The sequence below is a fragment of the Paroedura picta genome, chromosome 12 (genome assembly GCF_049243985.1).
Source record: "Paroedura picta isolate Pp20150507F chromosome 12, Ppicta_v3.0, whole genome shotgun sequence".
Taxonomy (NCBI): Eukaryota; Metazoa; Chordata; class Lepidosauria; order Squamata; family Gekkonidae; genus Paroedura; species Paroedura picta.
In genome coordinates this window covers 4,579,541-4,607,165 of record NC_135380.1, presented here as the reverse complement: position 1 = coordinate 4,607,165, position 27,625 = coordinate 4,579,541, and the positions used below count along the sequence as shown (strand labels likewise).

At 50.1% G+C, this 27,625-nt stretch overlaps 1 protein-coding gene across 6 annotated transcripts in view; it reads right to left on the bottom strand.

Moving 5' to 3' along the window:
- GRIK4 (glutamate ionotropic receptor kainate type subunit 4) overlaps window positions 1–27,625 on the bottom strand; it is a 352,867-nt gene that overhangs the window by 209,390 nt on the left and 115,852 nt on the right. For all 6 annotated transcript variants that reach the window (XM_077305824.1, XM_077305826.1, XM_077305827.1 and 3 more), the window contains exon 2: window positions 17,843–17,974. In XM_077305824.1, coding sequence (XP_077161939.1) covers window positions 17,843–17,924 — 82 coding nt within the window. In that variant the 5' untranslated portion in view covers window positions 17,925–17,974. The remainder of the gene's footprint in view (window positions 1–17,842; window positions 17,975–27,625) is intronic.

Below are 27,625 nucleotides of genomic sequence, written 5' to 3'. Positions count from 1 at the left end.
AAGCCGAAGGGAGGGCTCCCCAGCAAAGCACCAGGCAGACAGAGACTCATGCCCACCGAAAAGGAGACTGCCCCTGAACATGGAGGTTCTATTTAAAGTTTCTAACGACTGATGTTCATTTGTCAAATCCTTAAAAAAAAAACCCGACGATGCTGTTGGCTGCCCACACATCTTGCAGTCTCAGAAACATAACTATTTTATCGCAGGGAGAAAAGGGAATGTGGGAGAAGCCATATCCTGACTTTTTGTGATAACGTGTCTGCACAGAACCGCTTCCCACATTACGCTTTGAAAAAGAAAGCCTAGAAAATGAAAGTAACAAAGGGAGACAAATGAAGCTCTCTTAAACCCAGACACTTGGTCCATCAAGGATGGTATTTCCTGCTCAGACTGGCAGCCGCGCTCCATCGTCTTCCCCAGCACACTTTACCTGGGCCATTACACTGGGGATTATGTTGCTTGAACCCAGGACCTTCACCCTGTCGAGCAGATGCTCCACCCTTGAGCCATGGCCCCTCCCCCAAATTCATAGGAAACTGCCTTGTTCTGAGCCAGACCCTTGGCCCATGAAGGTCAGTATTGTCTACACAGACTGGAAGCTGCTCAAGCAGAGAGGTCTTTCAACTGGAGATGCTGGGGACGGAATGTGGGACCTTCTGCGTGCCAAGCAGATGGTCTTCCTTGGAGCTCTGGCCTCTCTCCTGCATCAAAGATAGAATCGCAAGTGCATGGCTCATTTAACGATAAGTCCCACTCTAAGCCTTGGGAAGGTGTGCTGGACCAACTCTTCTTGAGGGCCGGCTCAGGTAAACCTGGCTTCTGAGCAAAACAGCTCCCCCAATCTATTAGCGTTAAGTTACACTGCTTTGCTTTCGGAAGACAGCTGACGGGAAGGGGCTGGGGGGGTCAGGAGTCTATAAATCAAACTGGTTGGCATGGAATTAATTAAACCTCGGCAAGGTGGCGTGCAGAGACCCCAAACAGAAACTCTCCTCTCCGCCAAATCCTGCAAAGATATCGATTTATATATTAGGTTCTTAAAGTCAATGACCCCCCCACACCTGTGTGACGAGGGGGCCCACCGTGCCTGCCCCCTTGCAAGATGGGGCTCACCAAGAGACGGGCAAAAACCACACAGCCCACTAAATCACTTTGACAAAGCATTCTGTATGAGGCATTCTCGTCTGCAGGATCCATTCCCGCACTCCGTGTCGTTTGGTTTCAAATCCTAAACCTGGTGTGACGAAGCTCCCGGGAAAGTAATTGGCTTCTTATCATCTGTCTGTCTGTTTTTTGTCACAAATACATACAAGAGAGACAGAGCATTGACAATACACAAATATGAGGGGGGGGGGACCGTGATTAGACAATAGCCGAATCCCTAATTATACTGTAACAGGCCTGGAGATATGCTGTATCCTCAGTGTAGCAATGTATAAACTCCAATAGCAATTCTTAGATTAGCAGTCCCCGTTTCCTATGTAAGACTTCTTTGGAAGCAGGAATTCGTTAGGAGAACATGTATGTAGATTACCTGTCGTGCTTATTACATACTAATCCAGGCTTTTTCAACTTTTTTGCATCTTCAGGGGTAGGACACGGCAAGATGGGAATCTCTCCGTATCAAAGTCCAGGGTGTGTAAACAGTTGCTGGGCATTTTGTTTACTTCTCCAGGTGTGTATGTGTGTATATAATATATCACATTTCTGTCTTGCCTGGAAATCTCGCAGGGGATGGGAACGAGGAAGCGCTTTTCCTATGTCTGGGTGGAGTTCATTAGCAAGGCCATTAGGAAGTGTTTTACTATGTCTGTTTGGAGTTCATTAGAAAGTCTATGAGGCAAGCTCTTGCCTGTCTTATCTGATGAACCTTGCCATTTTCTACCATGACTGTTGTGTGCCATGCATAGACAAGAAGGCCCCTGGATTGAAGGCAGGCTTCCTGGTGCTACCGGAGGGGAGGGGCAGACACCATTCTGGGCCGGTTTTTACCAAAGGCAGCCGCCAGGTTTTCCCTTTCAGCTAATCACCATCGCCACCAAATGAATTACGGATTTCCTTCCAAAGCCTCCAAAAGTGCTAGGTGCTTTCCCTCCTTTATCAAGCAGCACAAAATAAAAGCAGCCTGCTGCAAGCGGGTTTTAATAGAAGCTCATATTTTAATTCGTTATTAATCTGTACCTTCACACACTTCATATTAGCTTCAGCCTGCTTTTTAATCAGGCTTACTGTTCGCACACACTGTAATTTACATCTTAAAATGGAAAGATTAATCATGAACTCTCTTCCCTCGCTTGAGGAACCGGATCACGTAGGAAGGCGGTGGTGCGTATTCGGTCCACCCTCCGAGGCGCCGGGGGGAAAAGTTGTTGCAGATCTGCCAGGCACATCGCTCCATGCCGGATGCCCACGTGCATCGTAGGCCGGTCCCCGTCTCTGCCCCTTCGGCCAATGTGCCCGCTTTCCCCCAATCTAGCAAACGGAGAGACATCTAAAGCTCCGCCGACTTTTCATGCTCAGCCCCAGCTGAGTAGCCTCCGGGAAAAGGCAGAAAACTCTTTTGTCTTATTCTACTGCTGTCCCCGATTTTGTTTGCCTCACTGCAGCTCTTCCATGGGCTAAGCCGGCAAACGCTCTCTTGCCCACAAGCTCCAGTTGGTGTCAGATTCACATAGAGCTGGAAGAGACCCCCAAGGGCCATCTAGTCCAGCCTCGCACCTTCTGGGAGACTTGAAAATCACACACTCAATCTTTGCCTAAAAATTTCCATTGAAGGAGACTCCACCGCCCTCAGAGGCCCTCAGAGGCAGCATCTTCCAGCTACGAACAGCCCTCACTGCTAAAAAACGCTTTCTAATATTTCAGTGGAAGCTCCTTTCCTACAATTTGAATTCATTGCTCCTTGTCCTTCTCTAAAGCGGCATGAAACAGGCTGGCCTCCTCGTCAACATGTCTACCTTTTCCTAATATTCTACCTTTTCATATCACCCCTTGCTCTCCTCTTATCCAAGCTTCACAACCCCCCTCCCTCTTTAAGGACACTCCTAGTGACCCTCGCCTTCTGCTGTGGGGGGCCTCTCCGTCCCCAGTCTGGCAGCTCCCTCTGCAACTGTCCTCTTAAAACTGGGTCTGCCACTATGTGCCCCATCCTTCAACCAGTCCCAGAAACCAGTTCTGCCCTTTGGACGCCGCAGTCTTGGAAGCCCACAGACTCCTTTCTCTGGCCTCAAAAGAACCCTGAGCTAGCAAAACTGGGGTCGTGCTTCTGGCTGCCCTCTGCCCTTGCAACCCCCCCCCCATCACCCCATATGCGTTTTGTCCAGCCAATGCCACATGGACCAGGAGAAAGCTGGCTCTCTGTCCCAAATACTTCCATCAGTTTAAGCCACAGTTTATTAAATAAAGTGGTGCTCTAACAAGGGTAATCCACCGATAATTTTCCTCGTTTAAGCCCTATTTCATCTCCCCCAAGAAGACTCCTTCCTTCCCGTTTAACTGTCTTAATTCTTTTAGCCCTTTTCTGCTTCCCAAATTGGCTTCGATAGAGGAATTGACATTCAGCCATCATTTTCAGATAAAGTTCTATTTAGCCTCCCACTGCTTGGGGGGGGGAGGGAGGGATGGGGGGGGATCACACGCGGAATTCATTAACTGTGTCCTTGGGTAGGATTAGCCATTCTGCCCGGCAACCTCGAACTCACAGGAAGCCCCCGGTTGGCAGGGAACCGAGCAAGGACCGGCCAGCCGCCAAAGCTGACGTTTGCCCTCGGGTTTCTTTCTTGCAAGTAGACATTGCTTCCCCCCCCCCACACACACACACACATACCTGGGGACTGACATCCCTACACAGAGTTGCTGGTTTTAAAGGTCACTGAGATATGAACTCTCAAAGTCTGCCATGTACAAGCTCCTGTTTATATTGGTGTGGGTGGGTAGAGCACCTCGGCTATTTCCTTGCGACGGCTTTACTCTTGCAGCCTTGGATCAGAGAAGAGTTGCCTTTGGGTGCCGTGGCAATCCAAAGACCACCTTGCAGCCCTGAGCAGAGGGATGGGACTGCGGCTCAGAGGCAGAGCGTCTGCTCAGCGTGCAGAAGGAACCAGGTTCAATTCCCCGGCATCTCTAGCTAAAAGGACCGGCCAGTGGGTGACACGAAAGACCTCAGTTGGAGAGTGCCGACCAATCTGAGTAGACAGTACCAACCTTGATGGGTCAGCGGGGTGATTTAGTATAGAAATATGTGATGGTCTCTCTGATTAAGAAAGACTTGACTCATAGAATCATAGAGTTGGAAGGGATCTCCTGGGTCATCTAGTCCAACCCCCGCACAATGCAGGACACTCACACCCCTGTCGCTCATCCACTGTCAGCTGATACCCCCTTGAACTTTCACAGAATCAGCCTCTCCGTCAGATGGCTCTCCAGCCTCTGTTTAAAAATTTCCAAAGATGGAGAATCCACCACTTCCCTAGGACTCTCCAAAACTTATCCTCTGAAAACCTTCTTGGTTTCTGAAGTGCTGCTGGATTCCCACCCAGCTGACTCTCTCCCCCCTATAAACCTTTCTTTCTCAAAACAGGAGGAATGTTTAGGAAATGAAACCTCCCAAGGGCACACGTGAACATGGTCCCCTCCTCTGACTAGCAGTAATTAGTGCACCTCTTGGTTACTGATCACACCTAGGTTGGAGATGGTGCCTGTTCTGAAGGGGAAGAGCTAATTGATCCTGTCCTGAGGGGGAACATAAAACGGGGGAAGAACTAATGAACCGGAGGAGAAGTAGGTCAAGAAGCAACACTGGTGTGCCGTTGGCTGCCTGGCTTTTCCCAGAAAGGAACCCGTGGAGCGGAGCTTCTAGGAAGGCGAAAATGTCCCTTTGGATCATGCAAAGCTAGTCAGAGGCATCCCGATGGGATGCTGACGGTAGCATTTTGGGCGTCGAAATGAAACAAGAGGCTGCTTGAGTTAGCCAACATCCTCCTGGGCCTGCCAACCCTTCACTGGTGGCTCCTTTTCACAGTAGCTGCCCATGCCCAGATTTTGTTGTTGTTAGGTGCGAAGTCATGTCCGACCCATCGTGACCCCATGGACAATGATCCTCCAGGCCTTCCTGTCCTCTGCCATTCCCCGGAGTCCATTCAAGTTTGCACCGACTGCTTCAGTGACTCCATCCAGGCACCTCATTCTCTGTCGTCCCCTTCTTCTTTTGCCCTTGATCGCTCCCAGCATTAGGCTCTTCTCCAGGGCGTCCTTCCTTCTCATGAGGTGGCCAAAGTATTTGGGTTTCATCTTCAGGATCTAGCCTTCTAAGGAGCAGTCAGGGCTGATCTCCTCTAGGACTGACCGGTTTGTTCGCCTTGCAGTCCAAGGGACTCGCAAGAGTCTTCTCCAGCACCAGAGTTCAAAAGCCTCAATTCTCTGACGCTCGGCCTTCCTTATGGTCCAACTTTCACAGCCATACATTGCAACTTGCCCAGGTTTGCCCACCAGTTAATGTGTCCTGCAGACAGGAATAGTTGTGTGGTGTGTTAGAAGCAGTCTGCCCCTGTCGCCACCAGCCTGGGAATGTGCGTGGCCTTTCGGTTCATGTCTTTGGATGTGCCTAATTCACCAAGCACTGCCTCTGCAAGGCCGGGATGCAAACAGGTGATTTCCCCACCACCTTCACCTGTGATGCCATTTTGGCCATTCGGAGCTTCACATGCAAGAGGCTTCATAATGCACAGTTTGCTGTCTGAAGACATGGGACAATCACGTGGGACAATCACAGCTATAACTCACATGTGCTTAATGGTGCAATAGCCCCCATTCAAAAGCATAGCATTTTGTGGCAGTTTTTGCGTGTGGTGTGTGCGTGTGAATGTACGGTCTTACGTTTAGGAGCGGTAGCTTCTATTCTGGTGAGCCAGTTTGATTCCTCACTCCTCCTCCACATGCAGCCAGCGGGGTGACCTTGGGCTCATTGCAAGAGCTCTCTCAGCCTCTCCCCCCTCACAGGGTGTCTGTTGTGGGGAGTGGAAAGGGAAGGGGATTGGAAGCTGCTTGGAGACTCCTTCAGGCAGTGAAAAGCGGGGTATAAAACCAACTCTTCTTCTGTCATGTGCAATACGTAAAAAGTAGGGACGTGGGGATGCCCCAGTTTTACTGCTCATCTCCAAGCAACAGAGATCAGTTCCCCTGGAGAAAACGGCTGTTTGGAGGGAGGACTCCATACCAATATGCCACACTTTGGCCCCTCCCCCGCCCCAAATCCCCCCCACTCCCAACTCCCCAAAGTCTCCAGATATTTTCCAACCCATGCAACCCTAAAACTAAGCTGCCCCTGTTCTCCACCCCACCCCACCCCAAAATTCCCATGCCCGTGTTTTCCATCCTGCCCTTGTCCCTTATTTGGGACTGCCTGGCCCCCGCTGCCCTGCTTCCTACACAGATATCTGTAGCAATTCCCATCTCCCTCTTTGCACGAGGGCTGCATAAAGGTCGTACAATAGGGCTTGCGGGGTGGGGGTGCTGCAAAATAAGGCTCCCTATAGAGAGCCCCCCCCCCAGGCTTTTTGCTGTCTTTGACATTAGAACTATAGGGACAATTGTGCCGGCACATAAAACTATTTTTAGGCGACGGCTTATGAAACGCGAGTCCCCGTGAAACTCTGTGGGATTTGTGTTCATAAATTGCTTAATTGCCTTTGAAAACTCACCCACATATGCTCCGGAAAGGGCAGTCCCTTTCCCAAGGAGCCTGCGCAGGAGACCAATGGGAAGGGAGCAGAGACGGAGGGCGAGAGCTTGGAAAACTGCGAGGTTCCTCTGGGCCTTTTAATGCAGAGTTGTCCAGTCTGGGTTGATGCACGTGGGGGGCCATGTTGGTCTGAAGGACAAAAAGTGAGTCCAACGGCAACAAGGATCATGAGAGTCAATCTTTGTTGGTCTTAATGGTGCCATTGAACAAATCTTTGTTGGTCTTAATGGTGCCGTTGGACTCGACTTCTTGTCGATCTGGGTTGAGAAATTTCTGGAGATTTGGAGGTTGGGACCTGGGTAGGGAAGGACTGGGGGGGAGGGCAGGGAGGGACCTCAGCCAGGAACAGTGCACAGAGTCCATCCTCTGAAGAAACCATTTTCTCCAGGGGGAACTGATCTTGGTCATCTGGAGATCCATTGTAATTGGGGATGGCCAGCCTCCAGTCTTGACCTGGGGACCCCCCAGAATTACAGCTCATCTCCAGGCCACAGAGATGGCTGCTTTGGAGGGGGGATTCTGTGACACTGTGCCCGACTGAGGGCCTGATCCTCCCCAGATCCCTCCCCAACCTGGATCTAGCAACCCTTCCCCCCTCCCTGACTGCCACCAAGGAGGCCCTAACAGGGAGGCCTAATCCTGCAGTCACTTACTGGCCTTCCCCACAGTCCAGTTGGAGAGAAGCCACCCTGAATCATGCCTTGTCTTATCCAGCAACATTTCCCTTTGCCCGCCAGAGTCTGATTTATCACTCGGCCGAGCTGAGCTGCCTGACCACCTTCTCCTCTGGTTCAGTTTGGCTTTGCGTTGCAGTGGGAGAGAGTGACTCACCCTCTGGCCTTTCCCCGGGAGTCATGCAAGTTCCCTTCCCACATGCTCCATGCACCGCTGAGTGGGCTCACACTGCCCCTGTGCGCCACGCTCGGTCAGGCTGCTAGGCTTCATCCAGGTTCCCCCGTTGACGGCCGCTCTCCTCCTGCATGCCCAAAGGAGCAAACAGATGAGCGGGGGCAGCCGAGAGGGAGCATTTCCCTCGCATAAATAAGAATCTTTGCCCATGCGAGTCATGGTGGGTCGGCCTGCTTGGGACATTATAAATGTTTCTATTTTCCTCCTGTATAAACCCGAGTCAAGCCCATTATGGGGAAATAAATTCATTGTTTTTATTTATGTCGCCAGAGTGTGCAAGAGAGGCGCACGGCCAGAATGCGACATTCATTTGTAACCTCTTTGCCCCTCTTAATTTTGTTCCCGCGGCAATGCTGGAGGAGCTGTCTTGTATTTATGTCTTTCCCATTGCATGAATAAGTCTGGTCCAAGCCCCCACAAACCTATCAGGCCCTCTGGGGCTAACTGTTATCCAGGGATGCCTTTTAGACTCTCCTTCTTTGATCAGGAGGGGATGAGTCAGGGCTCCGTTTGTACAGCCCTTCCTTACCTGCCCAGGTAATACTGGGGCCATGATAACCATCTTCAAGTCTTTAAAAGGCTGCCATGTAGACTAGAGGATGGTCAGACTTGTTCTCTCTTGCCCCGGAGGGACAGACCAGAACCAATTGGATGAAATTAATGCAAAAGTCCAAACATTTGGAAGAAGTTCCTGACAGTTAGAGCTGTTCCTCAGTGGAACAGGCTTCCTCGGGAGGTGGTGGGTTCTCAATCTTTGGAGATTTTTAAGCAAAGGCTGGAGAGCCATCTGACAGAGAGGCTGATTCTGTGAAGGTTCAAGGGGGTGGCAGGTCACAGGGGATGGGCGATAGGGTTAGAATCATAGAGTTGAAAGGGACCTTCTGGGTCATCTAGTCCAACCCTAATGGGTTGTGGGTGTCCTACATAATGTGGGGGGTTGGATTAGATGACCCAGGAAGTACCTTCCAACTCTATGATTCTAAAGAATTTTCCTCCAGGACTAATTGCCTGGGGATCCTGGATGGATTTTTTTTAACCTTCCTGTGGGCACAGAGCAGGGGTCATTGACGCAGAGATCAGTAATCCTACCAGGTTCCCTTGTGAATGCATGACGTGAACTTCGGCCCACCTAACCTCCCTGCAGAAGGAATAAGGAAGGTATCTTGTGTGCAAATCCGCTTGTGATTCTACTGTAGGACCCGTCCTGTGTTCCCCGGAGCACCAAACCCACTGGGCTGACCAATTGACGATGATTTATCTCAAGAACAGGAGCCCAAGACAAATTTCCCTGTTTCGATTTTTGGGTGTAACTCTCTGTACTTTGCTTTCATTCTGCTACAGCTGTCTCTTGCTATTGTCAGGCTGCGAGATTTGCTGTCCCCGAAAGGTCGTTTGATTCAGCTGATGAAGCTGGATTTTTCTAAAAAGGCTTTGGGATAATTTTACAACTGTTAATAACTATTGTAATCAGGCCGGCGAAGATAAGGATAATCCTGCCTTTTGCGGGGCCTTTAGAAATTGCCGGCTGCAAAGGAACCGCGCACGGCCACCCACGGAGGGGCACGGGCTTCGCTCTCGGGGGACAAGTTTGCGCTGGGGCCCTGGCAAAGCGTAGACAGGATGGCAGGCTGAGAAACACACGGCAGCAGCTTTTATGGAACGTTCTAGTCTGTCATGTGAAGCTGCCTGCCCCTAGCACGCATGGCACATCTCCCAGCAAGGAGCTGAAGGGATCTTATCCAATGCAATGTGTAAAATGCCATGTGGTGACTTGTTCCATGGTGTGCAGTAAGAAGAGACCCCGTATCGTGACTCTGCAAAAACGCTGGAATGTCTCCATAGAACAAACCTAGCCTAGAGATGGTGGCTCCATCAGCTTCCGGTGGGCTTGGACAGCCGGGATTTCAGAGTTTCCCTCTCCAATTTTGGGGTGGAGCCTGGGGAGGACAAGGACCTCAGGGGGGCATGACCCCATAGATTCGGCCCTCCAAAGCATCCGTTTTCTCCAGGGGAACTGATTTCGGTAGTAATTACAATAAGCAGTTATTCTTGGGGGAATCTTCAGGTCCCACCTGGAAGCTGACATCCCTATGGGATTTCTCTGAGCTGTCTGCTAAAGTAAGTTCACACCCCTGGGCAGTTGAAGAAGAAGAGTTGGTTTTTAGATGCCACTTTTTATCTACCCAAAAGAGTCTCAAAGCCGCTTACAATCTCCTCTCCCCACAGCAGACACCCTCTGAGGGAGGTGAGGCTGAGAGAGCCCTGAGATTACTGAAGAAGAAGAAGAAGAAGACCTGGTTCTTATATGCCGCTTTTCCCTACCCGAAGGCATCTTCAAGTAGCTGCCAATCCCCTTCCCTTCCTATCCCCACAACAGACACCCTGTGGGGTGGGTGAGGCTGAGAGAGCCCTGATATTCCTCCTCTGTCAGAACAGCTTTATCAGCGCTGTGAGAGCCCAAGGTCACCCAGCTGGTTGCATGTGGGGGAGCACAGAATCAAACCCGCCACATACTCTCATGCTAGCGTACCTTGAAGGGTTGTTGTGAGGGGAACATGGAGGAGCGGAGAAAGCTGGAAGCCATCTTGGAGAGAAGGATGAGGTTGAAATGAAGAAAATGAACGAAAGAAACAAAATGTGCAGCTCACCAGCTACGCTTCCGCCAGTCTTGCTTGCCAGGGTTTCTCCGCCTCTCCGTAATTTGTCTGGATAAACCTTCAGATGAGCGTTTTTGGCCAGCCCTTGATCCCCTGTCGGGGGTGAGGCAGGTTTGATCAACTTCCTGGGGATTTAAGGGCCTTTAAATTGGCTCAGTAATTTTTCTGCTGCGTCTTGCAAATGAGAGTGCCCAACGACTTTTTGTGGCATTCCTCCCATTAGTTTCCTTTGAATACAGGCTCTCCTGGGGAAAAGGTGGAGGCCTCTCCCTCGGAGGTTTCGGCAGCTTGCCCCCAATTAGTTCCTAACGCAGGCCGGAGTCAGCCAAGCCACACTTTGCAAATGAAGCATGAGATGGACTTGCGGTCTCATCTGTGTTGTGGCTTCCGCCCAGCCTGTTCCTCGGCCCCAGCCAAGGACAACGGCTTCACTTCTAGTCTGTCATCCTCTCTCCTCCTCTTTCTGCACAGCATCTCAACAAGGGCCCTTTCAGGAGCATGGGAGCTCAGGGTCCCTGGCCCAAAGGATCCTTCACTGAGGCCAGGGCCTTTTCAGCTGTGGCCCCGGCCGGGTGGGACACTCTGCCAGAAGGGATCAGGGTCCTGTGGGACCTTCGTCAGTTCTACAGGTCTGGCAAGATTGCTGTTCCAACAGAGCAATGGTTGGGGCCCAAGATGTGCAAGCCTCACTGCTGGAGATGGGAAAGACCAGCTCCGTAACTTGAGAACCCCCTTACCTTGTATATTATTAGTTGGGGGAAATTGGAATCCGTGTTGTAATCTAATAATTGTTTTAACTATGTTGTTTACCTGCCCTGAGCTGTACTGAAAGGGTGGGCTAGAAAAAAAAATATTAATTAAAGGCCCATTGTATGCTGGAATGCAATGGGTACTAGGTAGGGGTTTCCTTTAAATGCTCCCCCCACACACACACACCTTTGCAGGTAGCTTTGCCTGCACAAGTATGGGGAGGGATTTAAAGGGATCGGGAGGCTGCCTATCAGTTGAGAATGAGAGCTGCACCACTTGATCCCTTAAAGATCCTCCCCAATCTGGTAGGTGGCTGCCTGGTCTCTTTAAATGCTCCCCCCCACCACCACCATCACAGGCAGCTTGGCCTGCAAAGGTGGGGGGACATGCTTCAGTGGGCACACCAAACATTCCAGAGCCTCTTCATGTGGCCGGGGCTCTGCCCAGAGGCCTTGGAACATTCAGCATGTCATTGAAAGTACGCTCACTCCTTTATATGTTATAGATGAGAGAGCTCCTTCCCACGCTCCAGAAGTACAGCCAGCAGCCCGAAATACAGGCTGTGCTAAGAAGGCCGTGGCTACTTCATACACCAATATCGTAACGATGGTACGCTAAATCAACTAACCAGAGAAATATTGCCAATATTCCTTGAAGTCAAGAAAGCCTATTTGCAAATGCCAGTTTCTCCTCCTCCACTGACCTAGGAAGGTGAGCAGAGGTGGGCCCTGGTTTGTACTTGGATGGGAGGCCACGAAGGAAGTCCAGGGTCGCTAAGCAGAGGCAGGCAATCTATTGCCTTGACCCGGATAGCTCAGGCTTGCATGATCACATCGGATTGTGGAAGCACAGCAGGGTTGGCCCTGGGCACTACTTAGTTGCCCACACAAGTCCAACATCACTCCTCTGAGTCCAGCAACGGCAAACCTCCTGTGTGATTCTGCCCTGACTTAGATGACCCAGGCTGGACTGGTCTTGTTAGATTTCAGAAGCTGAGCAGGGATGCTCTAGTGCAGGGGTAGTCAAACTGCGGCCCTCCAGATGTCCATGGACTTCAATTCCCAGGAGCCCCTGCCAGCGAATGCTGGCAGGGGCTCCTGGGAATTGTAGTCCATGGGCATCTGGAGGGCCGCAGTTTGACTACCCCTGCTCTAGTGAGTATTTTTTTATTTTTATTTTATTTATTATATTTATATACCGCCCTCCCCGGAGGCTCGGGGCTGTTTGGAGAGGGGACCCCCAAGGAAAGCCAGGTGAGGTCACCATCACTCCTTTGCAAATTAATGGCACTTTCCGCCACTGTCAAAATAATTGTGTTGCCATTTGTTAGCAAGGGCAGAAACAGGGGCCGTTTGCCCCCTAGTCCCACAGCACTTTGGGGGCAACGCGGAGAGAACAGCATTGCCCACCCTCCTGGCCACCTTCCCAGTAGGAACCACGGGGCTTGCTGCCTGCTTTGCACAACGGCCTTTGGTAATGTCTTTTGGGTTTTTTTAAATAGAAGCTGCTGCTTTATTTCTGTGATAATTTTATTTTTTCAAAAAAGAAAAGAAGAAAAAAAGAAGAAGTGTAACTGTAGGCTGGTTTTCTAGGACAAAAGCCAAAAAACAGAAGAGCTGTTCAGTGAATCGTTCACATTTACAGAAGCTTTGTCTAACCTTGGCGAAAGTTGCAAAAACCCATTCCATTTTTTTCCCCTTAGATTCTGCTGTTTCACAATAAGTTACCTAATTTTTATTCGTCATTCTCCTAAGTATCAGATGCGTTCACTGCAAGAAGAATCGAAAGGCCTGGTTGAATCCTGCCACCCCGGCCCCCACCCCCCTTGAGGGAGTACGCTTTAAATCCTGCATGAATGGGTGTTTTCCCCCATTAAACAACAGACTTATTTTTCATATTTTTGGTTGCGGAGTATTGCAAGGGTTTTAAAATGCTATATCTCACCTCTGCCTTCGGGAACAGGGCAGGTTCTAAATCTAAATAAATCAGTTAGGTTTTGTTTTCCTCCCAACGTGGGTGGGTAATAGCAGTGCTTAGCATTTCTATGGCGTTTTCAAGTGTTCTATGGTGCTTCAAGCGCTCCCCATATATTATCGCGGTAATCCTAATAATTTTGTTAGGTAGATCGCTATCCCCCGACTGACGGCAGGGATCGGAAGCAAGCTTCTCCCTTGCTTACTTGATGAATTTTGAGTCTGGAACTGCTAAGATCAGAGTCTCTTTTGAAAAAAGAAGAAGAAATAAAATAGAGTAGGGAGCGTGTCCAGAGGAGGGCAATGAAGGTGCTGAGGGGTTTGGAGACCAAGACATGATGGGGAAGGGTGGAGGGAGCTTGGTCTGTTTAGCCTGGCGAGGAGATGACTAAGAGGGGATAGGATAGCCATCTTCAAGTACTTGAAGGGCTGTCATGTAGAGCAGGGGTAGTCAACCTGTGGTCCTCCAGATGTCCATGGACTACAATTCCCATGAGTCCCTGCCAGCAAATGCTGGCAGGGGCTCATGGGAATTGTAGTCCATGGACATCTGGAGGACCACAGGTTGACTACCCCTGATGTAGAAGATGGAGCAGAGTTGTTTTCTGGTGCCCCAGAGGGTCAGACCAGAAGCAATGGATCGAAATTAATTCAAAATAATTTCCGGCTGAACATCTGGAAGAAGTTTCTGACGGGGGCCTTGGAGAGCTACTGTGAGCCTGAGTAGACAATATATACCTTGATTAAGATTGCCAGCTTCTAGAGATTTAGGGGGTGGAGCCTGAGGAGGGCAAGATTTGGGGAGAGGAGAGACTTCAGTGGGGTATAATGCCACAGAGCTCTCCTTCCAAACTGGCCTTTTTTTGGGGGGGGGGGGGGTTGAGAACTGATTTCTGTCACCAGGAGTTCACTTTTATTCCCAGGAGTTCTCCAGCCAGCACCGGGAGATTGTCCTAAGCTTGATGCACCAATGGCTGGATTTAATAGAATCATAGAATCATATAGTTGGAAGGGGCCATACAGGCCATCTAGTCCAACCTGCTGCTCTACCTTCTAGAAGGAAGCTCCGTTTGTGTGACCTCTTGTTCTCTCCTTCCTCCTTCAGCCTGGATGCCCTTCTCACCATGAAGCGACTTCCGTTGGCATACGTCTATTTAATTGTATTTATTTTCCTCCGGCTGATGTCATTCTCTTCCACGCCATGGTATCCGCACAGCAACCCTGTGAGAGAGGCTAGGCAGAGAGCATGGGACTGGCCACCAACCAGCTCCCAGGGTGTGCATTTGAACCTGGGTCTCCCAGTCCGGCACCCTAACTGCTACATCACACTCTGGCTCCCAGTTGACCACCAAACCTCCACTGAGTCTAGCAGGTGAATGGAAAAGCCAGTTTCTTTTGCATTTCAGGCAGCTTCATTGCATGTCCCGGAGGATTTCCTGATATGTTCTAGCCAAAAGTGCCTTTAAATTATGCAGTGGCATAATGGGAAGGGGCAAAGGGAAGTTACGCTGATCTAGAGCCGCAGGCGATGCTGGCAGCCGAGCCCAAAATCCGTTTTTTGCAAATGCTTCTTTTGCATTACGAGGTGCCCTTTTTGTTGGCTTCTTACACTAGCAGATGGCTCATCCTGCAGGCCTCAGCGTGCCAGAAGGGTGCTCCGTGCAGACCCCTGGAAAGAACACAGCGACATTCAGATGGGGCCGTCATTTTGAGGGCTTTTGTGGTTTCTGGGCAGAATCCGAAGAGAGAAGTGATATAAAGCGATTCTGAAAACTTTTTCAGGATTCAGAAGCAGTCATCCTCTGAATCCCAGAGCCAGGAGGCAACATCTGGAGAAACCTTGGCCTCCACACCCTGTTGTTGGCCCTCCAGAGAAACTGGTTGGCCACTGCGTGAGACAGGAGGCTGGGCTAGTTGAACCACTGAGCTTATCCAGCAGGGCTCTTCTGACATTCTTCTGAAGGTCTCTGTCTCTTCTCTGTTGCTGACTGTCCCAGAGGAACTGGTTGGCCACTTTGTAAACCAGGATGTTGGACTAGATGGACCACTGGTCTGATCCAGCAGGGTTCATCTGATGTTCTTATGAAGGTCTTGGCCTCTCTGCCCTGTTATTGGCCCTCCAGGGGAACTCGTTGGTCACTGCGTTAGACAGGATGCAGGACTAGCTGGGCCAATGGTGTGATCCAGCAGGACTCTATGGTTCTTACAAGCCAGTATGGTCTTGTAATTAGCTGGCAGGACTGGGATTGGGGAGTCCCAGGTTCAACCCCCCCCCCCCAACCTGCTCAAACAAGCTTGCAGTGTGACCTTGAGCTAGTCAAATTTTCTGTTTCTCAGACTAGCCCTATCTTACAAGGTTGTTGTGAAGGTAGAATGAGGGAGGGGAGATCCATGTATGTTGTTTTGCAGCCCCAAGGACAAAGTTTAAAAGTAATGGCTAGATATATATTTCTAAATTTGAATTCGCTTGCAGCTGTGATCTGTATTGCTGCTCGTGCTTTCAGGAAAACAGAATAAATAGGGGAAGTTGGCAATTTAATACAGTCAAGCAAGAGTTAAGATGTGTTTTTCTTTTTTAAGTCACCTGAAAACACTTGAAATGAAAATTTTAATTATGTATATATGTGTTTTTTTTTAAAACCCTCAGACATAAAAACTTTGGAGCCTCAGTTGATCTTGCCTTTCTCTGAGAAAGCAACCGAAATCATTTCAGTGTGATGTCGGTGGCCAGCAGAGGGAAGGCAGCAGCGTATTGCCCAGTCTTAGAGGCACTCATCTGCCAAAAGCCCGAATTTGCACCCCACCCCAGCAAGGACTTACTTCCAAGTCAAGGTCAATTTCCAGCTTTGCAACCCAAGAGGTTCTTGAATGGAGCTGCCACCCCAGGGGTAGAATCCTGGCCCTTGTGCAGGCAAAGCAATTACCTGTGAGATTTCAGCCAATTGTCTTCAATAAGAAAAAATCTTCATCCCCTCTTCTCCAGGCTGCACCTACCTAACTCTTTCCACCTCTCCTCGTAAGGCCCCTCAACCATCCTAGTCTCCCTTCTCTGAACATGCTCCAGCAGTGTGGACACTCCAGAAGTGGACACTCTATTCCTAATGAGGTGTAACCACAAAATCCTGGGGGGGGGAAACCTCCAAAACCATTTGATTCCAGCAATGAAAGCCTTCAACGATACAGGATTGTTTTTATTCCTAAACAGCCTCTGGGCAAATTGGAAAGCAAAACACAGCCAAAGGGCATCGACAAGGACCTGACCTGGCCAAGGAAAGGTGAGGAAATCTCCTTGTTTGTAGGATACAAGATAACTGCAGCTACAAGAGCAAAAGGGGCACTGCTGCAGCCACAGCGGAAGGAGAGATTAGGCTCTTATCGGCCACAAATGGTTAATAAAATCAACTGGCAGCAGGAAAGCGGCTTCCTTTGCTCAACGGCAAAACAAGGCATCGGGGCAAGAGCTGGTTTGAGAGAGAAGAGCTGTGTTTTTGTACCCCGCTTTTTGTTCCCTGCAGGAAGCGGCCTACAATCGCCCTGCCTTCCTCTCCCCACAACAGGCACCCGGTGAGCTCTAACAGAACTGCCCTGCCGGAATGGCTCGAACGGGACTGTGACTGGCCCAAGGTCGCCCATCTGGCAGCACGTGGAGGAAAGAGGGAATCAAACCTGGTTCTCCAGATTAGAAGCCACTGCTCTAGGCCACTACACCCAGCTGGCTTAAGTGCAAGGAGACACATTTCAAGGAGAACGTTTCCGCTTACCAGCGTGGCAAATTCACGTCAGCCCCGACGCCATTGTAAATTCAACACCTGTGCTTATTAACAGCCTGGGGCTTCGATGCCATTTTTGTTAAACATCTCCCTTGGATCACCCCCCCCCTCCCCACACACACACCAATAAAGAGAGGTTTAAAGACGACAAAGCAAAAAGTTACTCAAACACACAACACCGTTCTTTGGCGGCTGCCTCTGCGGGGCCTGGACTGCAAATTTAGATATTAAAAGGCTCCCGTAAGGTGGCATTATCTTGATGAAAACTGTGCACAGGCCCATGTTGGCCCATCATGCACGCTTTGGAAAGGTAGGCCCTGCCTGATGCTCACAATTAGACCACACAAGGGAGACGGCTGCGGTTTCTGCCGACTCTGCAAACAACACACATTGGCTACGTATCCCTTTAAAGGCTGCAGCTTCCCTTGCCAAAAAGTGTAATTTGGGGAGGATATTGAAAGCGCTGCTCAAAGGGTCCTCTCTTGGCAGAACCCGTGGCTCTGTGGGGCTACTCAGCAGCAGGAGGGACCACTGGACCATGCTTAATGCTCTGGAACAGTGGTCCCCAACCTTTTTGAGGCTGGGGACCGTCAGGGCAACTGCCCGCTTGCGCATGCGCACATGTGCCATGCGCGGCCGAAATCGCGCATGCGTGGCACTTTCGCGCATGCATGCATGCGCGAAAGTGCCGCACATGCACGATTTCGGCCACGCATGGCACATGTGCGCATGCACGGCCCGGCCGCGCATTTGCAATGCGCAAACGCGGCCCTGATTCCCTCTCCCCCCCTCCTGCAGTAAGAAGCTTGCGGCCTGGGAAGTTTTTTACTGCGGGGGGGTGGGGAGAGGGAGCCCGCGACCCAGCACCGTGCCGCAGCCCACGGGTTGGGGACCACTGCTCTGGAAGCCTCGTGAACACATGAAGCTGCCTTGTATGGAATCAGAGCACAGTAATCTTATTCGAAAGTTCGCCCCAGTGCCTTTTGAACCCAAACAAGGGGCTGCCTGCCGCCCCCCCCCCCCAACCTTTCAGGAATTACTCACCAATCCGCAGAGAGTGGGGGCTGGCCGCGATCTCCATCAGCCACACCAGAAGGAGCACCAGAGGCGCCAAGATCGGGGGCATTTTCTATAAATCCTCATGGAGCCCTGCGGTGGTCTGGGCATGACATAACTCTAGAAAAGAGAGCGGAAAGGGCCGTGAGCGGAAGCACTCCTCCCGGGGGCAAACAAAGCAAGCCGCCCCGAATAGATTCCCTGCCCCCCCAACCAGAACAAAGTATCCGACGACCCGCTTTTCAAGAGGAAGACTGTCCAGGAGGGCCAAACCCCAACGGGCCCACTCAAGCTTAGGCCTAGGTTGGGGAGGGATGCCAGGCCCCCAATGGTGCTGGGGGAACCACCATTTTGGCGTTGCTGCCCCTGCTTTGGGGGTTTCTGAAAAGGGGGTGGAATCCCCTGCAAAAATCAGCCAGTTTCATGGCAGTCCTTGCCCCCTGGACCACGTATACCCCCCTCCTCGCAATCATAGGGACCAGGAAGAATGTCCCGACATGCTGACCTTACTCGGGAGCTGCATGGGGCTGAACCCCACCCTTCCCAAATCTCCAGCCGTTTCACATCCCAGACTAGGCAACATTGATCTGGTTATTCTGAAAGGTATTTAGTACCTGCAGCAAATGATCTGGACCTGCATTTAGGGATCCCCTGGAAGTTTAGCTCATTTCCAGGCAACGGAGATCAGCTCCCCTGAGGCCCCTCCCTGCCCACTCCCACCTCCCCTCCCAAGTCTCCAAACCGCAGCTGACAGCCCCACCCTTGTTGCTCTGGCTCTATTGATCCAGGAACCGATTTCAGCCTAGCTGCCAAGTGCCTTCCGTACCACAACCACACCTGCCCAGCCTCAAACAGTTTCTGCAAAAGAGGAAGGACCAATCCAACGCTGGAGACCAAAACCTTGGGGACTTTTGCCAGTTCCTCCTCCTTCCCCTTTCTGCAACAAGTGTAGGTACCTGGTAAAGGCAAAGGTATCCCCTGTGTCTGACCCTTGGGGTGACGCCCTTTAGCGTTTTCATGGCAGACTCAATACAGTGCCTTCCCCAGTCATTACTGTTTACCCCCTCCCTCCCAGCTGGGTACTCCTTTTACCGACCTTGGAAGGATGGAAGGCTGAGTCAACATTGAGCCGGCTGCTGGGATCGAACTCCCAGCTTCACGGGCAGAGCGTTCAGACTGCATGTCTGCTGCCTTACCACCCTGCACCACAAGAAGCTCCTGGAGGAGGTTAATCGGAGGGAGCCCCTCATTATCTATCCCTTCCCATCAGCAATTCTTGGGCTGACCCATAGCAGGAGCACGTCTTGTACATTCCTTCATGCTACTTCCTCCCATCTTGAAAAGGCAGCTGCAAAACCAAATCACGGTCCAGGAGAAAGCCGGGAGAGACGTTCGAAGGAGGAAGGTTTAGAGAGGGGGGCACTGAAAACATGTTGTCTTATCCAGCAACTGCCAACGTCGAGCCGATAAATTATCCTTCCATATGTCCCCCCGGGGGGATCATACAGGATTTACCATCCCTTCTGCACTCTTTTTTCAAAAAGTCATATAAACAAATTAAGGCTAATTCACACATTCTGGATATGCAGGAGCTTGCCAAGGAAAATAGATGGCAGACTCCGTTTATATTACTTTGCTTGCATTTGCACTATTCTAACGGGATGGATAACAAACACTGTTGTATCTTTTCAGCTTTCAAAGGCTGTCAGTCAGTAGGGATGTGCCACCCCCCACTCACCCACCCACGAACTGTTCACATATTAGGAAGAGGCCTTTAAAATGAGATCAAAAATCCAATGGAGCCCATTATCCTGCCCCCCCAGTGGCCAGTTAGACGGCCTGGAAAGCCTCACAAGCAGCAAAGCCTCCCCCTCTCTTGTTGCCCCAACCAGCTGGTATACTACTATTGAACATGGAGGTTCCATTCAGACATCAAGGTAACAACCGGTTATCGTCCTGCCCTCCAATTAGGGACGACCTCTCCTCCAAATCTCCTTTTAAAGCAATCTGAACTAGCAGCCTCCACTATGTCCCCGGGAAGCAAATTGCACAAGTTAATTAGATCGGGTGCAAACCAGTGGTCCATTTGATGCAGCACCCAGCTTGGACCAACCAGTTGCCCTGGAGGGCCAACAAACAGGGCACAGAGGGCGAGGCTTCCCCAGTGTTTCCTTATAGCATGGAGATCCAGAAGTTTACTGCCTCTGGATAAAGTGGTTCCTTGTAATCATTATATCTAGTTGTCACTGATGACCTGTCCTGTATGCATTTGTCTAATACCCTCGAAAAGCATGTTGGCACTGCAGTGGTAATGTTATTCTGACCTGGAGAGCCCAAGCAAGACTGATCTCATCAGATCTTGGAAGCTAAGCAAGGGCCAACCCAGGGTATAAGGCCAGAGAGTCCCTCCAAAGGGGCCAAGGGCCAACCCAGGTTTCAGGGTTCGGCTCTCTACTGGAAGTCCAGGAGCTGACTTGAAGCCAAGCTGCAGACCACTCTGGAACTCCCGCAGACCCCTGGTTGGGAATCCCTGCTGTCGAAGGTTATACGGATTTGCACCAAAAAGGCGATTGTTTGTTTGAAGGTCTCTGGAGACAAGCAGATCCCCCAAGTGCATCTTTAAGGGCTATTTCAGTTCAGAGGTTTAAAAATGGAAGTTGAACATCAAGCTGGCCAGGAAACCTACGACTGGAGGCTGAATTAAGGATGGTGGAAGACCAGGCTGGTCGCTTAGAGTAGCGATCCCCAACCTGTGGGCCGCGGACCACATGCGGTCCTTTGACTAATTGGAGGTGGGCCCCGAAGGACGCCTTTCCCCCCCCCCCGGCCCTTTACAACACACTTCGGGTGTCCTTGTCTCCCATCACTCCCAGATGGGACTATCTCATTGCAGAGAAACAAGCTCAGGGTTCCCATTGATTTGTCATTGTCATGAGTTAAAATTTCCATGAAAATAAAATGTTCCTTGTGTTCATTGTTGTGGCGTGTCTGTATCTTATTTTGAAGGGATGTTTAAACATTACCATAGCGATCAGAGAGCGTTAGGGCAGTGGTTGAGAGTAGAGGAGTAAACTACCCCCCCTCCCACCGGGCCTCAGTAAAAGGCACTGAGTGGTCCCTGGTGAGTGGTCCCCGGCGTTGAGTGGTCCCCGGTGATAAAAAGGTTGGGGACCACTGGCTTAGAGGACAGCAAAGACTCCGTGCCACGTGACAAGCCAGGAAAAAAAAATCCCTGGCTGCTAACTTCAGCAACGAGAGTCCAAGAACAGCCTTTCCGCTCTGGGGCAGCAATGATGCTAAGCAAGGGAGACGGAGGGAAAGGGAGCCTCGGGGCAGAGCTGAGCCGTAAGCCCCCTGCGGGGTGCTGGTAATTGCAGCCAAACGGCCAAGCAGCATGCAGCAGAGTGCTTCCAAAAAAGACTTCCGGCTCAGGGCTCTCGTCTGCTCAAGACTGAAATCTCCCTGCCAAGTATCTACTGGCTTCAAATTTCACCTCGTCTTTTTACTAAGTGAAGATGCCGGGTTTTCTTTGGCAACATGAGTTATGCTGTGGCTCTAAACCTGAGGGGAAGTTGTGCTCTAAAACTTGGAACGAGGATTCCTTCATCCAGGAGTGTTTTGACAGACTGCAGCGAAAGAGGCCCTCGACGCATGGTCCGTGGCATCGTTTATGGGTGGCAGGCACAATATGCTTGAGGACTGCTTCTCTAGCCCAGATTTCAGGCAAAGCTCTTCCCGTTCTATAGCTGGTTAAATGTCTCACTTGCAAAGCGAGCATAAGAAATCATGAATGGATGTGAAGACGATTTCCCCCTTTCCTTCCTGGAGATCCTAAGCCCTGCTGCCAACAACACAGGACAGTAAACTCTACTTCTTTCAGTGTTTTTCTCCTATCCACACTGATTTTGGGCATCGGAGCCTGGGAAGGAGAAAATATGTTTTATGGTGGGACTCTTGGGCTTGGGCTCAGTCCTGAGTCCCTCTAGAGAAATAGAGCTGCAGAGCGTTTTGAGGCACAGATCCAGATTCACAGTTTAAAAGAGAGTAATCTTTACTGGGAAAGACTATTTACAGAAATATATCATGTTCATCTGCTCCATTCCCCTTAACAAAGCAGAGTATAAAAGCTTAAATAGTAGCTATAAAAAAGCACATTGCAAGCTCCTATGGCTGGTTCAAGCAGACTACATGTCCACACATCAGCACATGGAGATAGAGCTGAGCCTTAAAGGCGGATGTTGCTCCTTGCTTCAGAGCAAACACACTGATAGGCTCTTTCTCTTCCTGAAGAAATAGCAAGTGGGTGGGAGCCCATCTTAAACAACGAGATCTCCCAGGCATGTGCTGGAAATCAAACCTGGCTCGCCAGGTCAGAAGCTGCCGCTCTGAACCACTACCCCAAGCATGTCTGATGGTTTGACTAGGAGGATCCCCAGTCCCCAGAAACAGAACGTACAAAATATTCTCTCTTTACTGGAGCTGCGGGAGCACAGAAGTGATGCATTTCCTTTTACAATCTTGCAAGTTCTCCTTGGCAGACACCAAGTCAAAGAAACGGCATTCAGCCTTGGTAGGGTTTTCTTTTTTTTGTTGGTTTCGTTCTTTTGGCTCTGAGCATCCAGGCTTGAAGATTGATTGCAAAGTTGGAATGCCTCCTACATGAGTTGGTTCAATAAAAGATATCATCCCATCAGTTCAAGGGGGCCCATCAGGACTTACAAATGCCCCTAAGTCCCCTCTATTTTCCCCCCACCCGCAAATATATGGTTTAATTAAAGGGTGAATAAATTCTTAAGCACACAGTGAAACGCATCGTGTATCAGAAGGGGCTGCTCCGCTAATTTGCTGGTTTTAATTACATGTAATTAACATAATTTGCATATCATTTTCTAAACTATGGTGGGTGCCAAGCCACAGCTGGTGAGCACGTTACTAGTTATCTTGAGTATAAAAACCTTTTCTTCTTGCCTCTCTTGAAGAAGGGCTTCTGAAAACCACAAGATCTCAAGAACGTGCTCAGCTCCGCTGCATTCTTGCATTTACAAATGTTAATTTTCTCGTGAAAGCTTGGTATTTGGACCAAGGTATTTCCGGGGGCTGCCACAAGCGGTTTTGTAAAATGCTACCTCTCTCACGGATCTAACCCCCTCCCCTTAAAGCACTTTATCATGTTTTTTAGGTATTTGGGGAATGTCCGGGTAATAAAATTCATAAACATGAATTACAAAGGCTTCAAAAGGACTGGCTAGGGGTAGTCAAACTGCGGCCCTCCAGATGTCCATGGACTACAATTCCCAGAAGCCCCTGCCAGCGAATGCTGGCAGGGGCTTCTGGGAATTGTAGTCCATGGACATCTGGAGGGCCGCAGTTTGACTACCCCTGGCTAGGGGGACGGAAACGAAGGTCTTTGTAACACGAAAATATGTTCTGCTAACATTCAGCACACCTGTTGGTTTGGTAGGGACAGGTTGTGCCTTGCTCACCCTACAGCAGGGGTGGCCAAAACTGTGGCTCTCAAGATGTCCATAGACTACAGTTACCATGAGCCCCTGCCATGGACATCTCAAGAGCCACAGTTTGGCCACCCTGTCTAGAGTCTTCTTGCTCCAGTTTTGAGCTTCGCAGAGGAGATTCTTGGAATCCGAGGGGGTGGTTAGAGAGAGTCATGGAGAAGAACCGACTAAGGCTGGAATGCAAAAGCTGTGTAAAGGGTTACCAGCTCTGGGTTGGGAAACTCCTGGAGAATTTGGGGGTGGAGCCAAGAGTGGGTGGAATTTGGGGTGGGGAGGGGCCTCAGTGGAGTAGAATGCTATGGAGTCCACCCTCCAAAGTAGCCATTTTCTCCAGGGGAATTGAATTCCAGAGAATCTGCAAGTTCCACCTGGAACTTTAGGATGCTTAGGGCTGATCCTGCGTTGAGCAGGAGGTTGGACTAGATGGCCTGTATGGCCCCTTCCAACTCTATGATTCTGTGATTCTGTATTTAGTATGCCACTGACATGGCTCCTAATGGAGCAATCATAACTAGGTTTACTCAAAAGTCCCATATTATTCATTGGGGCTTACTCCACCCCAACCCCCTTCGGAGCCCTTAGAGTTGCAGCCCATGAACTGTAAGCCAATGAAGTGACACAACTCAAGAACTTGGCTGTAGGAATGAGAGAGTTGAAATTTCTGGAAATTTTTAAAACTGTCCGGTCAAAAATACTCCCCCCGTCGGAAAAAAATGGAAATCAAGGAGGAAAAACTGAAATATATGCGCTATTTACTTTCTTAGCCAGCCTGAGCTCATTTAACAACATAAAATGCATCATTTATTACTTAGCCAGCATATAAAATTGTACTGCTAGCATATTTGTGCAATTTAAATGTGTACATGCTGTACTTTTCTGCAAGCAAAATTGCAAATACAACTAATACTAAAGGCGGAGACAGCTACAAACTGATGCGCCCCGTGCTACCATAAAGACGGAAGGGGGGAAATAAAAGGTGGAAACAGAATGCAATTTTAATCAGCAAACTCCACTTTTATTGGGACAGTCTCATTCAGTCAAACTGTGGAGAGCAAAAACATCTAGATGCCATCAGACTTTTAGAACAGTGAAACCATGAAGTCTTTAGTACTGAATTATCATTGTGTACACTGTAATGTGTGAATTGTGGGCAAAATTAGCCACCTTGAAACCATCAATCTATGCTTGAAAATATACTGTAGTAGAGCTATTCAAAATCTTCATGCAACACATTCAAGTTTGCTATGAAGCCAGCAGGGTGGTCATGATTAGGAGCAGTAGCCTCTAACCTGGAGAACGGGGTTCAATTCCCCACACCTCCTGCATGTGAAGCCTGCTAGGGGATCTTGGGACAGTCAAATTTCCTCCAGGCCAGGCTGAATTCTGGAGATTTAGGATGGGAGGATTACTTGGGCATGAAATTGGGGTCACCAAGGGTTAGGCAGGTAGTTGTGAGAGTCCTGCATTGTGCAGGGGGGGGGGGGTTGGACTAGATGGACCCTGTGGGTCCCTTCCAACTCTATGATTCTATCACCTGACATCATCAACGTCCCTAATGTCACTTTCAGGGGATGTAGGCAGGTCATGTTTCTTTCCAGTTTCTTGCCTGCTGGGGAGTGGGGGTAAGAGGAGAACCCAAAACAGGGGCATTCCTATCCCCATTGGTGGTGGTGGTGGTGGGATATCGGGCAACCCTAGATACAATTCCGGGCCATTTTGGGGCTTCACCTAGACATTGACAGCCCTACTGACACCTGACCCCAATACTCTCTTCCTGCAGTGGTGGTGGTAGAAAGTGGTGTTAAGTCACAGCCAACTTATACAGCGTTGTGAAAAGATACTTGGAGGTGATTTGCCATTACCTGCATCTGCGTAGGAACCCCTGGTGGTCCCACACCCAAATACTACCTTCCAAGATGTGACGAGACATGCTGGCCTGGCCATCCAAATCAGGGCCTTGCCAGGGCCTCTACCTGTCCCTCCTGCCTCGGTTTCCCTAACTGAATCCCTCACGCTGCCATTAAAAAAAAAACATCAGGTGTCTCCCTGTAAAAGAATACCAAACGGAACCGTAAAACGGCCTGGAAGACATTTCAAGGGGAAAAAAATTAATTAGCATATTTGCCTGACTTATCCCAATTGCTAAATTTGGCACGGCTTGATTGACAGAGCTGAATTGCCGGGGCGGGCTCGTGTGTCTTTAGAGCGTCAGAGTCCTCCAGAAGGCCGCAGCGCACCGGGAAACGCGACGTGTGCAATTAAATGAGCTGCCTCTAAGTCAGGGGTAGTCAAACTGCAGCCCTCCAGATGTCCATGGACTACAATTCCCAGAAGCCCCTGCCAGCATTCGCTGGCAGGGGGCTTCTGGGAATTGTAGTCCATGGACATCTGGAGGGCCGCAGTTTGACTACCCCTGCTCTAAGTGTCCGCAGCAGCCCCGTCAGGCAGCGGCCCAACGTCACCCTCGTTTCAAGGTCTTTGCAGCAGTTCTTGGAGAGCTTTCCTGGTCAGCGACCAACCAGAGGGAGCAGCTCCAAATGCACTCACATGGAGGCTGGCGTCACAGCGAGAGAAGCTCAGAGCTGCCGGTGGCTACAGTCCTGTGCACAAGCCGGCCCGATTGCCAGCAAGGGCCCTGAATGGCAGCGTCATGAGCCCAGAGGGTTGCAGGCGGTCGGATGCATTGACTCACCCTGTGCGTCAGTGGGCTTCTTTGCCTTCGGGTTGCCAAAATCCAGGCGGCACCTGGAGATCCTCCACTATTTCCAGGTGCCGCCTGGATCTTCTTCTATTGCAATTGAGCTTCAGACAAACAAAACCAGTTGAACTGGACAAAAGGGCCCCTTGGAAGGACTCTTGGGCATTGTCCCTTGATATGGTGTCTCCTTTTCCCAGACCTTACCAGGACAAAGGGGCCCCTTTGGAGGACTCTCTGGCCTTATATCCTGGTGGGGTCACACCTCTCCCCAAAGCTTGCTCTCCTCATGTTCTAGCTCAATGGAGTGCTTAAGAGTAGCATCCTCTAACCTGGAGAATCAGGTTCGATTCCCCATTCCTCCTCCACATGCAGCCAGCTGGGTGGCCTTGGGCCAGTCACAGTTCTGTCAGATCTCTCTCAGCCTCACCTACGAAGGAGGAGGAGGAGGCGTTGGTTTGTATTCCTCACTTTTCACTGCCCAAAGGAGTCTCAAAGCGGCTTCCAATTGCCTTCCCTTTCCTCTCCCCACAACAGGCACCCTAAGAGGGAAGTAAGGCTGAGAGAGCTTCTGACAGGACCGCTCAGTCAGAATAGCCCTATCAGGGCTGGGATGAGCCCAAGGTCACCCAGCTGGCTGCAGGTGGGGGAGCGGGGAATCAAACCCGGCTTGCCAAATTAGAAACTGCTGCTCTTAACACCAAGGGTCAGTGATTGTATGCCGCTTTGAGACTCCTCTGCGTAGTAAAGAACAGGGTACAACAGAACATCTCTTCGTCTCTTTCCAGCCCCCAAATCTCCAGGTGTTTCCCAATTCAGAGCCGGTATCCTTACTTTGCCTTTCAGGCCCCTTGGAAGTAGCCAGTCCCTGAAATCAGGGGCAAAGATTCAGAGACACCGTTTCATCTCCCACCGGCTTTAATTCTTCCCAGCATCCCTTTTTAGTGGACAAGCTAGCCCACTATTCCATTTTACTTACTGCTGTTACAGACAAGCAATTTGCAGGATGCATTTATTTCAGAGGGTAAACCTTCTTCCTAACTCCAGGCTGAGTGTTTTATTATCCAGCCGGTACAGAGCAATTTAGAGGTAATGCAACATAATATAACTATATATGAAACTCATCGTTCTGTTTTGTACAACACTCCCAACGAGGGATACAATAACACTCAGATTTTTTTAAGGACCTGCTAAAAGCAAAACAATTAAAACCAGCAGCAGCAGTAGTTTTTTTTCTTTTTTACAGAACTCTCATCTCTAAAGTAAAAACACTTGAAAACAGCCATTCCGTGTTACTGTCTGTAAAAAAGATTTGAGGGGGGGGGGCGTTTGCCATGTTGGTCTGAAGCAGCAGAACAATATTTGAATCCAGGGGCACCTTTAAGGCCAACAAAGGCTTATGAGAACCAGTTGGGTGTAGTGTTTAGGAGTGCGGACTTCTAATCTGGCAAGCCGGGTTTGATTCCCCGCTGGGGTGACTTTGGGCTCACCATGGCACTGATAAAACTGTTCTGACTGAGCAGTGATATCAGGGCTCTCTCCGCCTCACCCACCCCACAGGGT